The sequence below is a fragment of the Labrus bergylta genome, chromosome 12, assembly GCF_963930695.1.
Source record: "Labrus bergylta chromosome 12, fLabBer1.1, whole genome shotgun sequence".
Lineage (NCBI taxonomy): Eukaryota > Metazoa > Chordata > Actinopteri > Labriformes > Labridae > Labrus > Labrus bergylta.
Genome location: NC_089206.1, coordinates 8350137 through 8363456, shown reverse-complemented (window position 1 = coordinate 8363456; position 13320 = coordinate 8350137). Strand labels below are relative to the sequence as shown.

Sequence of the window (13320 nt, the reverse complement as noted above, 5' to 3'; positions counted from 1 at the left end):
TCACATTGTCCTGGCTCTGCCTCAGGCCTCTGATTGAGAGTTGGCTAAATGTCAGCCGATGGAGATGAGACAGAGAGCAGCGAGTCAATGCTGTCTTTGTCCACTTTAAACTCAGCTAGTGATGTCCTGTGTCTTTATGTGGCTGCCATCAGAAAAACATGTGTCACACTGATATGTAAATGTTGTGTTCTGAGTGTGAGTTATAAAAAAAAAAAAAAAAAGAACGATCAATTTGCACCATGAATCAAAGACTATGGATTCATTTTTGTTTCTCTTATTGTTTGTCAGTTATTACTTGTGAAGAGCCACTTCATTATTGTGTTTTTTTGATTAATCAATCCAGACAACTTTATTTTTATTGCACTTTCAGTACCACTGAGAGCAAGGAAAATCACACACAATACAACCCCCCCCCCCCACACACGCAAAGTGTTTGTCTGCTCTCAATCTGAGCAGAAATCAATTTAAAAACAGGCACTGAACCAGAGACAGTATAGGAGAAAAATAATCAAACTCTTAACTTTGTTCATCTCAGCGATGACTGAGAATTCAAACAGACTTAAATACATAAAAGTGTGGTCACATCGATTACTCAACAACTAAATTAAAGGCCAGACTCATGAGGTACAAAAAAAATAAAAAATGATCAGAAAAAGCCGTCAACAGAGGGAAGGCTGATTATTCTTGCCTTAAATTATGGATTAAGAAATACTAGAGCACCACCTAGTGTTGAAACGGTGAGTTTCATATTAGGCCACGTAATAGTCTGAGCTCTACAGCTGCACACTGATGACCCGATTTTCAAGTTTAGCACCAGATGGCTGATAGAAGTTACAAATTAAAAAATCAATCAACAGGATTTCAGGTCAAATTCACTTTTGTAAAATAATGAAGGTAACCTTTCTTTATAACATATATCATATCTCGGCTAATGTTCACCATTTTGAAAGTAAGAAGAAACCAATCCAAAGATGCTTAACCAGGAATAAAAGTCATCAAAAAACTGATGTCCTACTTCGGTAACTTAGAAGTTACTGTTGATTTTTAACAACCGTCTCTCACTCCCCTTCGAGCAAGTTGGTTGACAATTACCTGAAGAAGTCATCTTGTATTGCTATATCTCAGAAAAGCGGAAGTGGATGTTAATGAATGCCTTTTGTATAAACACATGTATTTCTCAGGGTTTAGTACCTGAGCAGCATTTCCAGCTTGCAGGGCTTGTTAGCAAATCAGTTACACAGTTTAGCTCTGCAGCCTGCATGTGAACCTGGCATGTAACATTCGAGGGACTCAGTTATAAGAAACGTTTTACGTTGCAGCATAGAAATGAATCATACTTCAGTCTTTAGAGACAAGTAGACGACATACAAAGCTCATTTTGGTCGTTGCAGCAGCAGAAACAAGAAATTAATTGTATCTAAGATAAGTCATATATTGCATAAAAGAGCATAGAATTGTTCTTGGAAATTTGATTGATTCACAGATGAAGATTAATATTGTCATCAGGCAAAAAATAATCATAATCAGAAAGGGTTTTATATTTTTTACAGGGCCATGGACTTGTACATTTAAAGATAAATACATTGACTTGGGTAATAATCATCCTGTAGTGGGATTTTCTGCCCTTTAGTTTCCTTATTTATGCCTAGTCGGAAGCCCATATTTGGCCAAAGCCACAGGTGCCTTTCCTTTTTGTAATCAGTGAAAGGATTAGGTATTACGTCTCTCTCTTCTATTCATACCGCTGGTGGTCAAGTAATACAACACAAAACTTACAACACAGCAAACATCCAGAAGTATATTTTAAAGAATAAACTGCTTTTTTTTTTTTAAATTCAGAGATTACTGGAGGTCCAGGAGCTGAAATATCTGAATCATTCAGTAGTCATTTCTTGGCAGGTTGACATCCATTCTCAAATTGTGTCAAGCTAAACATTGTAGTTTTTCTCAGTGGCCCTCCTGAACTTTAGACGGATCCACACACACCTGCTGGCAAGAAAAGTCATTCAATAAATGTTGGAGAACTTCTCAAATACAACTTCAAGTTTAAGACTTGCATTTGTTCACGGTCACAGTGCTATCATCAGTTTGACAAGAGCTAATGTTCAGATGTGTTGTAAATACCATAATGTTTACCCTGTTATACATCTGAGTACTTTAGTATGCAAACATTTGTTACATACCGCCAAACAATATAGTGTTTATTAGACTTATCAGTTAGCATGTTGTCCATTGGTTTATAGATCACCGTTTTGAAGGCTGAATTGTGGAATATGGGGTTATTGCCATCTCGGCTTTTGGAAGCCAGAAGTAACAGTATGAGGCTGAGACAAATAGATACCAAAATTGTCATGTTCAGCTACTTGGAGTAACTGACTTTAAGTTTCATGGATTGGAAATGTAGACATTGGCAGAAATGGTAATAATCTACAAGAGATAACTCATAGGGCCCCAACAAAAGGGATTATTTTCTACTATAAAAAAAAAGTTATCTTGGTACCAAATGTATTCAAACCATACTTGCTGGATTTGGGGCTTTTAATGCCTTTATTGTAAAGACATGACAGGACATAGAGCCAGGAATCATGGACAGAGAGAGGAAGGAGCAGCAGGTCGGATTAGAACCCGGAACCCGCCCACTTTGACGACTGCAGCCTCTGTCTATGGGCTGGTGGACTAACCACTAAGCCACCGGTACCCTAAAGTATTCATATTGTAGGTGATTTTTATTGTGTCAAAATGCTTCAGGGTTCGACAAGAAAAGACAAATTGTGCAGAAGATGCCTATGTGTCATTTTTTTTCCAGAATGATACATTTTCCATTGATAGGGGTTGGTAGTAGCCATGACACACAAATACACATTTTCTGGTAGCATTTCAACACAGTCCTTCTCACTGCCAATGATTGACACAATTCAAATGGTCTTATTATTGTTGGAAGGATCTCCACTTCACCCATTAACTCAAGAGAACATCCTCTCCAGTTAAGCAATCCCTGGAGGAGGGAGCGTAAAGCTTTAAAAGAGATCAAGAAACGAACTGTTACCACAAAACGCATCGTCAAAACTTCACGGAGCAGCCATCACAATCTGATATTTCTGTACTTTGAGTGTACTGTTGCTTAGTATTCTTGGCAGCCCATTTTTTTTTAAGGGAACATTTGTATTTATTGAAGCCAAGATGTTTGTGGATGAGCGGATCCTAACTTTATTTAAAAGAAATGCCCATCACACACTGACCTACTGGAGCGTTTTCTTCAGTTTTGGACTCTGCATCGCCTTTCTTGGACCTACAATTTGTGACTTGCAGAGTCAAACAAAGTCAACAATCGATCAGATCACCTGGGTGTTCTTCTCCCAGCAGTTCCTCCTGCTGATTGGCAGCTCTATTGGTGGCATTTTCAAGAGGACGTAAGTATCATGATCTCACAAAAATTGCGGGTCAACCCCTCAACTTTGCTGGTCTATCAATAGGTGATCTAAAAATGATTGACCTTCACTGTAACTTTCTTCTTTCTTCAAGGTTGCTCAGTGCTCTATCTGCACTATTTGTCTCTGCCCTCGTCATCTCTGTAATATTTGCCATCATCCCGCTCTGCACTAATGTTCTCCTGCTTGCTGTTGCCATGGCTGTGTCCGGGTTGGCGATGGGAATTATTGACACCATTGCTAACATCCAACTGGTGACCATCTATCAGAGGGACTCGGCCGTCTTCTTACAGGTGAAGAAAGCCTGTTTTACTTTTACCCTAGCCGTACAAGTACAGACATAAAAAGCAATTATAGAGCTCATGCATTGTTTCCTCTGCACATTTTGACAAATTAAAAAGGAAGAAATATGCTTAGTAGGAGAACTTTTTTTATCAAGATATGAGCTAATTATGTCCTGAAAATAGAGTAAGTTATTTCTCTGGCCTTTGCATTCTTCATTTCTGCAGGCTCTTCATTTCTTCATCGGGTTCGGAGCCCTGGTGAGCCCACTTATTGCAGATCCTTTCCTCTCAGAGGCCGGATGCGGGAACAGCACAGGGAATGGTACTGAGATCATGCATCACGTCAGGCTCATGCTGAGACACACTCCGATCCCAGATCACAACATAACTCACAGCCACTCAACCCATGTGGGAGAGGAAGAGTCCAGTGTGCATTATGCCTTCTGGATCATGGCCATAATCAATGTAAGAAGCTGTAAAGATACACAGTATTTGATGTGCAAGTGTCGAGTAACTTATTGCTTTTAAAAATGTGGACATATTATGTGCACCCTCAGTTACCCGTGCCCATTGCAGTCCTATTCCTGATGTATCGGGAGCAGCTGATCCCATTTTGCCAAAGCGGCACTCCTCGACTTTTGGACAAAGATGAACTAGCAATGGAGAACCAGCAGGGGGCAGAGGGCACAGAAGTGGAGCAGAGGGAACATGAAGCTGGAGGTAAATATGTGGAAAAATAGTTTTATACAGAGTCTATCTATCAGAGGCTCATAACAGTAGTACTCCTACTGTCGAGGAGCTTAAATAGAATATAATTAAATGTTGTTTAATCATTATCATTATAAGATAATGTTAAGATGAATACAAACATTCTTATTTGGAGATTTAGTTTGATTTTCAGGAAAACAGGCAAAAGAAGGTATTTTTTTTCCCATCTACATAGAGTTGTCCGACTGGTAAAGGCCGATGATACCGGCTTAAATGTGGTTTTGGGTATCAGAAAATATGTCTACTTTAATCAATAAAACCTTTAAACCAACAGTATGGTGATAGCACAAGGTTGAATATAAGTCAAAGCAAACGAAACGCCAGCCATCAGTATCTTTCCATAAATCTTGTGTATATTTGTTTTCAAACTTCTATAGGAGGAATACTCGGTATCAGCCAGTACTTAAAAGTTAAGGAATCAGAATTGGTTTGAGCATGGAAAAATGGGTATGGGAACATTTCTACTTCTGCAATCTGACATTTGTGACTTTGTGGTGTGTTACAGGTCATGGTGACATCTTTAGCTGCTGTCGGAATGATAACCTGCGCGGGCTGCCTGTGTCCTTCTTTATGATCCATATCCTTGGCGGGATGGTGCTCTTCATGACCGATGGTATTGTGGTGAGTGGGCGTGCATTCCATATTCTACATAATAATTTAAGGAGGGAAACAAAATATTCTCCACACTGAACACAAAAACAGACATAAAAAGAATCTGCCTTTTCCTCTCAGGGTACCTACGCTGGCTTTGTTTACTACTACGGAGTGGCCCCACCTATGTCTCTGCCCCCTAAGACTGCGGGTTACCTGGCCAGCATCTTTTGGGCTGCCATCACTGCTGGACGCCTGTTGTCCATTCCTCTCTCGTACCGTTTCCAGCCTGTGAGGCTGCTCATGTTCAACCTGGTAATAAAACATTTAGAGTGCCATGACATGATAGATGATACAAACTGATGTTCATATTCATCTTACTCTTATATTTATCTCTGTATTTTCTTACTATAAGGGTGAAAAAAAAAGGCACTCAGAGTTATTTAAGACTTCTTTTCACCGTCTAAAATGTTTGTATAGTGTCGTATATCCTGTATGTAATTGATTTTGATCCAGGACCAGAGTACCTTATTTCCCTCTATTTCCTGTTCCAACATATTCTGAAATGTGTGAACTTCCATAAATCCTTGACGATACCCTTTCCTCTTTGTTTTTACAGGCGGGTGCGATTGTTACTGTGTTGATGCTGCTTATTTTCTACACCAGCAGCATCTTTCTATTTGTTGGCACCTGTTTATGTGGGCTTTTCCTCAGCAGCATATTCCCCTGCATGCTCGCCTATACCGAAGACATCCTGGATTATCAGGGTATGATAAAGTGTTAATGCACAGTGTAAAAAAATAAATAAAATAGAATCAAACAAAGCAAGCAGATGAAATGAAACATACATTTATTTTCTTTTTTTTGCAGGATGTGCAACGTCAGTCCTGGTGACAAGTGCAGGGATGGGAGAGATGGTGATGCAGGTTGTAGTTGGCTCAGTAAGTCTGTTAAGCATCTTCCTTATTCTAGAAATAGAGAAATGACGCTTCTACTTCATGTTCAGCAGTTTAAGGCTCCCTTTCTCATCCCTCAGATTATCCACACTGAAGGCAGCTACAGCTTCCTGCTGTGTGGAATGATTATAGCCTGCATAGGTTTTATCGTCTTCTTTGGTCTCATGCTGTTCGCCCGAATGCACAGGAATTACCTTACAGGTACACTATCAATCTGATACATTGATGCTGCTGTTGTGTGTTTGTTTATATTCATTCTTCACCCCCCCACCTCCATCTCCCCCCTCAACTTCTCTTCTGCATCCCGACAGGAACAACGAAAAAGTCAGCCATGGTGGAAGAAGCAGCCCCAGAGCAGGATGCATCTGCAAAAACAGAACAGAAAGAGAGCAGCTGAGATGGACAGCAGCTGTGTTTTGTCCTTTACTGGCTACCGTATGAGGGATATATAAAACATCCCAGCAATTTATCATCAAAGACTGCAAATGTTTCACCTAAGTCTTACAATACGCATGATGCCATTTTACCTGTATTGTGCTTGAAATAACATGGCATTTGCATTGCTGGTATTTGCATTGCTGATATTGTGCTACTGTTAGATGTTATAGTTCTAGTGTTGTTGTTTTTTTTCTCTTATGTGGAGAGCAGTCTCTCGATTAAGGATTAGTTTTCTATTTTATATTGCATCAGAATTGTAATTGTATGAAAATAAATTAATATAACCTGTGGAAAACTAAACAAGTGTTGGTGTTTTCTGTGTTTTTCTCTTTGGCTTAAATCTTTAGTTTGAACAATGTTTAAACATGCTTTTCCATATTTTTTTTGGCCTATGCACAGAAACACATCTGCTCCCTCACTGTGTTGTACAGGTAGTGAAACAATAACAGTGACGCAATGAGCATTTATACAGAGACAAATCAATCAATCTTTAGAAGCTCTAGAGTCTAGACCGTACTCTTTGTGAAACCTTAAATGTAACATTGTTTACATTCAATGTGGAAGGAAGGAAGGAATTTTTACTCAAGGAACTGGAATCCCTGAGAACTCAAACAAATGTAAAATAGTCTGCCAGCCTTTGAAAAGTTAACTAGTCAATCTGTAACTTCAGCTTTCAGGCCAGTTGCAACAATTACAGGAGCACTCAAAGGCCAGACCAGCAGCGCAGTGCTCTTGCTGCAGTTATAGAATGTTTTTTTTTGGAGCCCTTATACATGTCACCAGCAGTAGGAGCTAAAACCATGATTATACCCTCAACTGTAGCTTCCCCCAGAGCTCCAGGGAGAGGGAATTTGTTGCCCTATGTTGGAAAATCAACAATCAGCTTTGCAGCTTGAGATCTTCGGTTCTTCCAGTAGTTTTTGGCACAGAACATGCACATAAGAAATATAGGTAGTCACGGTTACAGAACCAGTTTGCTCTTTGGGCATGTAAAGTTCCAGATAAACAATATCAATCCGTACAACAGATGGATTTTGGTCAATTAAAACTGTCCAGACAACCTGGTTGTGAGAAGAAAGAATGGAAGATGTTGCTACCACACCAACATTAACAACCTCGTGTTAATCATTTAGAAGAAAGGGAGAGATTCAGGGGTTGCTCTGTTTAACTGGGATGTAGCCATGAACATGACGCAATACATCACAAACAGTGCTTCAGTTTCTCACTAGCTAGGCTTGGGAAACAACAGAAGACATGCCTTGTTTCTCTGCTTGGCCTCTCAAAGGCAGCTCTCATCTCTCTGTTGAATGTCAACAGATATAAAATATTTACAACCAAGAGAATCAATGAATTGTACCAGGCTTATGTTGTACGTTTTTGTTTTTGCTTTGACGTAGTATCCTTGAATTCAGCCAGGCACAAAACCCCCAGAGGTATCTATTGTGGCTGAAGAATTTTTAAAACAACTCAGTTTGTGAGTAAACCTAAACCAAATAAAAATTGAGCACAATTAACACACCAGAATTTAAAAGTTGAAATTTGATCTATGATTTGGCACATTTATGTAGGAAATATAAAAACCAACACAAATATCAATCAAATCTCACCACATGTGTCTTTGATATCCTGCAGTAAATTGTCTTCATTGAGCTTTATTCAAGCCAACTCACATAACAGCGGGGCAAAATTGCCTTCAGAAATCTGTGCAGACTGAAGATATGTGATACTGACTATATTTGACAACTCCAATCATGCTGAAAAAGGGGGTCAGTGAGATGTTATGAAGAGGGATTTGCATTCAAATCAAAATCATTTACATGGTGAATAGAGAACGTATCTTATCATCCACTTCAATGCAGCCTTCTTTTATCTTTAACAGTCTATGTAATATTTAAAGAGAGAGATGCTGATGTCAACAGAAAATATCTTGGTTATCTTAAAGGCAGGACCCAGAATGTATGCCATCGGCTACTCCCAAATCATCCTGTATGATTTTATTATAGTGAAAAGGTAAAGAAGTGTTGTCATTGTCTTAGAGTGGTTCAATTTAGCACCCTAAAGGACAGTCATTCACATATGATATGTTCTTTGATTTTTAATCTCAACAAGTTTTTCCTGCTTAAATAAAATAATTACATTTTGATTGGGAAGCTGGATAGTCCAGCTACAAGAAAGATCAGCTGACTGAGGAGGCTTCTCTCAAAACTTGGGTTCCGTAAAAATCAAACCACCACTGGTGTGACTGGTTAAATCACGCAGGAGTCACAGGTTCCAGTTATGAAGATATATTTAACTTGCTGCTTGACAAGGTGTACGTACACATTTGCATGAATGTGTAAATGTTTCTGTCTTGGTGTGTATGTCTGTGTATGTGTGGGTGTTTGTGATATCTGGGAAGGAAGATAAACAAGAGAAAACAAATACAAAATGTTAAATCCCGTCATTCCTTTCTTAGTACTAAGTTAAATGACATACTGCTAATAAAACACAAGTGTATGACTGTGTTAACTGTCTGTTGCAACCAAATCACCAGTCAAATATTATGGCTACATTACTCATGCTTAACATGAGAAATAACGAGCGGTTATGTCGTTGTGTGCGCCCCATGAACAGAGGCTTGACTCCTCATCGCAGCGGCCATGGGTATGAATTCAACCTCAGCCCTTTGCTGCATGTCATCCCACACTCTCTCATCCCAACATTTTCCTGTCTCTCTTCAGCTGTCATATACATTTAAGGGACACTGTTGACCACTGCAAATACTATCCTTAATATTCAGAAACGTACAGAATTTATTTTTCAAAGAAAGATATAATTTCCTGATAACCAATTATTTGATTAAAACTAGTCTATGTGTACTTATAGAAGGTTAAATTTGTCATAAGGGAGGTTTTAAATAACACATTTGTGCTTGAAGGTGTTGTAATTCTTGTCCTGTCTACTTATGCGTCACAGCTGCATGTGTCACCAACCCAGTTCTGTTTTTCCTACGCTGGTTGACCTATAAGAAACCATTAGACACAGCAGTTTCCTTCTTAGCCCCGACATTTCATTTATGCAAGAAATATGCACAGATTCTGATAAAATGTCATATTTTAGAATAAATCAATTTTTGGTGTAACTTGTTAGTCGAGCTAAACACAAACAATCAGCTCAGACAACACTAATATGGCTTGATTGTTGAATGTTGACTGAAACAATTTAACATTTTTGCTAGCTGTCAATATAAATAAAAGAGTCACGACTAATCTGCTGGTAGTCACTTCAGTCAGTGAGCTAAAGCATTAAAAAAAGATCCAGATACCATAAAAGATCAAATCCGACACAAACTGTCAGATAATTAAACTTTAATTTGTGTTTGTGGGACTGAACTGCAACTTCAAAAAAAATGAACAACTTCAAAACTGTGGATGTGATTTATTATGCTCATGAAATACTGAAACCCTGACAAACCTGAAAAATACATTTCATAGAAATGTTTCATCTTTAAAAGCCATCAAACCTTAAGCAATTTAAAATGTAAAGTGATGCTAGAGTGGCAAGTTAGAAATAACATGGATGAAAGCCTGATGACTGTTTAGAATATGGAGCATGTATAATTAAGTATCATCAACACATGAAATCAAGGAATATAATAACACAGAAAATAAACACCCAAAACTAAAAACCAAATGCAAGCTTTCCTCCTGGGTACATTAACACATACTTACTAAGGGATTTTTGGTATGGTAGCTAGCACTCCATTAATGAAGTAAGAAACAATTTACATCCCTCATAAATAGATACACCCACATACATATGCACATATACTGTCGTGCATACAACTGCTAATATACACACCTGGAAAGGGAAAGAGATCAATCAAATCACTTTATGGCGCACTATTTTACAGTAGTAATAGACAAACAGACAGATGTAAAAAAAGGGTTATGGTTCGAATTCATCCTCACTGTGAGGGATTTCTCAACACCGGTTTTGGTGAGAAAACAGGAAGGATCAGATGCAATGCATGGTTGTGAAAAAAATGCAAACTCTGCAATCTTCTCATTTGATTTCAATATTGTAGTCTTAATTTGAAAGGGATTTCTTATTTACACAAAAGTAAGTGATAAATCCCAGGATGTCTGGCTCTTAATTATATTATAGTATCCTCTGTGAGTTTGGTCTTTAGCACCACCTGCTGTTTAAGTAACAGAACTGGCCTTACTTTGCCCACCACAGATTTTTACATAGAGGGGCATGACACACAGGTGGACCTCAACTTAATATTTCCCATATAAACAGAAGCCTACTCAAGAAAACATCGCACACACTCGAATGTCACATTAACCACAGTGTTGCACAACCATGTGGAGGGTAATAACAGGGAGAGGAAGCCTCTACATGCTGTACACTTCCGCTTCACATGATTCATTCTGGTACCATCATGAGGACATCAAGGACAATGCTTGGCTTCTTCAATGGTAATATCAAATTTTAAAAAATAACGCTGTAGCTTTTAAATAAAAATTAAAAACTTGAAGGAGGTTATTGGATCATATCATATTTATTGTTCTTGTATTTTGCAGCTCCAGTCCTCTGTCTCCTCTGGCTAACTAAACATGCAGTGGACTCAGCTAGGCTCTCGGCTCCAGAGGTGGTAACAGGAGTGTACGGGGGATCTGTGACCGTCTCCTGCCAGTACGACCAGAAGTTGAGAAACTACACAAAGTACTGGTGCAAAGGGCTGGTGTATGAGCATTGTGAAATTGTGGTGAAAACACCCAAGAATCGATACAGTGAAAGAAGCTCCATTACAGACGATAAGGAGGCCGGAGTCTTCACTGTGACGATGACCTCTCTCAGTAAAAGTGATGAAGGCATGTACTGGTGTGTCATCTCAAGATTTGGAAGGAACAACCACGCTGGTGTCCGGCTTCGACTGTCCAACCCAGGTACATGCAGTCAAATGTTATCGTAATCTAATTTTGTTAGCACATGTTTATTTCTGACCCAGTAAGACAAAAAGATGTATGACTTATTCAAAGTTATCGATCAAACTTCATGCACATAATGTGTTCTTCTCTTTGTATTAATACTACTGGTGGAAATCAACCATTTGTTATCCTAAAAAGATCCTGATTGAATTTGTCTGTATAATCAAATTCCTTTGCAACAGATTATATTCAATCAAACCCTGTCAGTCCAATGTGATTGCAAAGATATATAAATCTAATTCCAAAGAAAATCAGTTGATTAGTCCATATGCTGTTTCAGATGTTTAAGTTAATTGTTCTTTTTCAGTGATATCAACAACCACCATAACGCCTCCCCTCATGACGCATGAAGAAATAAGGTGAGGATTCAGTGTTCATTACATCATTTGTTCTGTAATATTTTGCTAAAAATGAACAACTGTTAATATCAGTGATTAATGAACATAAATACACTATATTGTACAAAAGAAAGAAAAAATTATAACCACAGTCAATCTCTGTTTGTTTCTTACCAGTTGGTGGGCGACTCTCCGTTGGATCCTTTTTATTTTAATGTTGGGTTGTGTGGTAACAACACATATCATTACATGGAGGATAAAAATAGGGAAGAAAACATTGCCGAACCCACAATTAGAGAATCAAAACTCAAACATTTATGAGGCAGTTTAGCAAAATCTTTATTTTATACACTTTTCAACTAGGCCAGAAACGTTTTCCTTATCTAGACACTGAATCAGTAGGCAAATTAAACTTTTAAAAATGAACCAATTTAAAAAGTGGCTAAAGTTTGAGACTCTTTTCCTTCACATTTAAATGTTTAAACTACATTAATTTCAGTGACTTAACTTTGGCTGACTTAACGTTCCACCCTTTAAATATCCAAGTAGCCTTAAAGCCCTTGGCTTTTATTTGAATTATTTGTGGATATAATCCAGTATCAGTCGTTATAGACATTGGGGTTTTAACCACCTTTTTATAGAGTTTTCACAAAATCATAATGGTTGAACCAACTCCTGCAAATTCTGCTTCATGTGAAAAAAAAGGATAAATAATAAAGCTGAATTGTAACGAGGAGCTTTTCAGCCTTTGGTTGATTCAAGATATGATCAAAAGAGATTGGTTTCCTAACATAAATACTCACACACACATGCTTAGTTCCTCTAAACATCGAACAGGCCATCTAGGGGGTTCGACACAGTGTTTCTCAAAATGTATGCAAAATGGTAACATACAAATTCATTCAAAGCTGAATTATGTGCAAACTCTGCAGGAAGTGTTTTATATGCTCTAAAAGAGGCAGTGGTGATTTATGATTCTTGTCAAGCAAATTTTATTATCAAGCTGACTCTATCTACTACAAATTACACAATAATGTCTGCTGGCCTTGGCATAGAATATATTAACAGTGTGATAGCCCCTTCTGTACAATTTAATGCAAAAGCATGCATTTAAAGTTTGTGTCAGAGGAAAGTATTTAGGATGTGGCACTACTTTGGATTCCATTATAATTTTTTTTTTTTTTATATTCTTTCAACCCTTTATGTTCCCATTAGTGAGTTCTGAGTTCTATACGTTTGCATTTATTGTTGTTTCCATGTTAAAAGCTGTAAACTGTGCGGTTGTTGTTGAATGTAATGAATGTTAAACTTTGTTATACATAAATAAAATGTTGTCTAATTCTTATTTGATCTCATCCTAAAACTAGTTCAGCTGAATATAAAGGACATGTATGATATCCCAATGTCTTCTACCTTTTTCATTTAGATTTTTTTTTATGAGGAACAGACTTTGTTAAACTGTATTTTTTTTACTGTATTGATTTGTCGAAATGTACAAAAAACAAACATACAACACATTCTAATGGAAATAGATACAAGAA

At 37.9% G+C, this 13320-nt stretch overlaps 2 protein-coding genes across 2 annotated transcripts; both read left to right on the top strand.

Annotated features, from left to right (window-relative positions):
* The first annotated feature begins 502 nt into the window (after nt 1-502).
* Nucleotides 503-6768, top strand: mfsd4ab (major facilitator superfamily domain containing 4Ab). Its single transcript, XM_020637264.3, has 10 exons — nt 503-3410; nt 3523-3721; nt 3938-4177; nt 4270-4432; nt 4986-5101; nt 5213-5386; nt 5691-5838; nt 5942-6012; nt 6108-6228; nt 6339-6768. The coding sequence occupies exons 1-10, from the start codon at nt 3181-3183 to the stop codon at nt 6422-6424; spliced, it is 1548 nt and encodes a 515-aa protein (XP_020492920.1). The 5' UTR covers nt 503-3180; the 3' UTR covers nt 6425-6768.
* Nucleotides 6769-10791: 4023 nt separating this feature from the next.
* On the top strand, nt 10792-13124 carry LOC109986648 (CMRF35-like molecule 3). The gene is made up of 4 exons (XM_020637387.3): nt 10792-10928; nt 11034-11399; nt 11749-11800; nt 11957-13124. Exons 1-4 carry the CDS (start codon nt 10871-10873, stop codon nt 12108-12110), a joined length of 630 nt encoding a protein of 209 aa, XP_020493043.3. The 5' UTR covers nt 10792-10870; the 3' UTR covers nt 12111-13124.
* Nucleotides 13125-13320: the final 196 nt, after the last annotated feature.

Bases quoted from the DNA above. Each gene is read 5' to 3' on its own strand.
- mfsd4ab (XM_020637264.3), top strand. From the start codon at position 3,181: ATGTTTGTGGATGAGCGGATCCTAACTTTATTTAAAAGAAATGCCCAT. The intron at 3,722-3,937 runs GTGAAGAAAGCC...TCATTTCTGCAG, and splicing joins ACTCGGCCGTCTTCTTACAG to GCTCTTCATTTCTTCATCGG. The intron at 4,178-4,269 runs GTAAGAAGCTGT...GTGCACCCTCAG, and splicing joins GGATCATGGCCATAATCAAT to TTACCCGTGCCCATTGCAGT.
- LOC109986648 (XM_020637387.3), top strand. From the start codon at position 10,871: ATGATTCATTCTGGTACCATCATGAGGACATCAAGGACAATGCTTGGC. The intron at 10,929-11,033 runs GTAATATCAAAT...TGTATTTTGCAG, and splicing joins AATGCTTGGCTTCTTCAATG to CTCCAGTCCTCTGTCTCCTC. The intron at 11,801-11,956 runs GTGAGGATTCAG...GTTTCTTACCAG, and splicing joins ATGACGCATGAAGAAATAAG to TTGGTGGGCGACTCTCCGTT.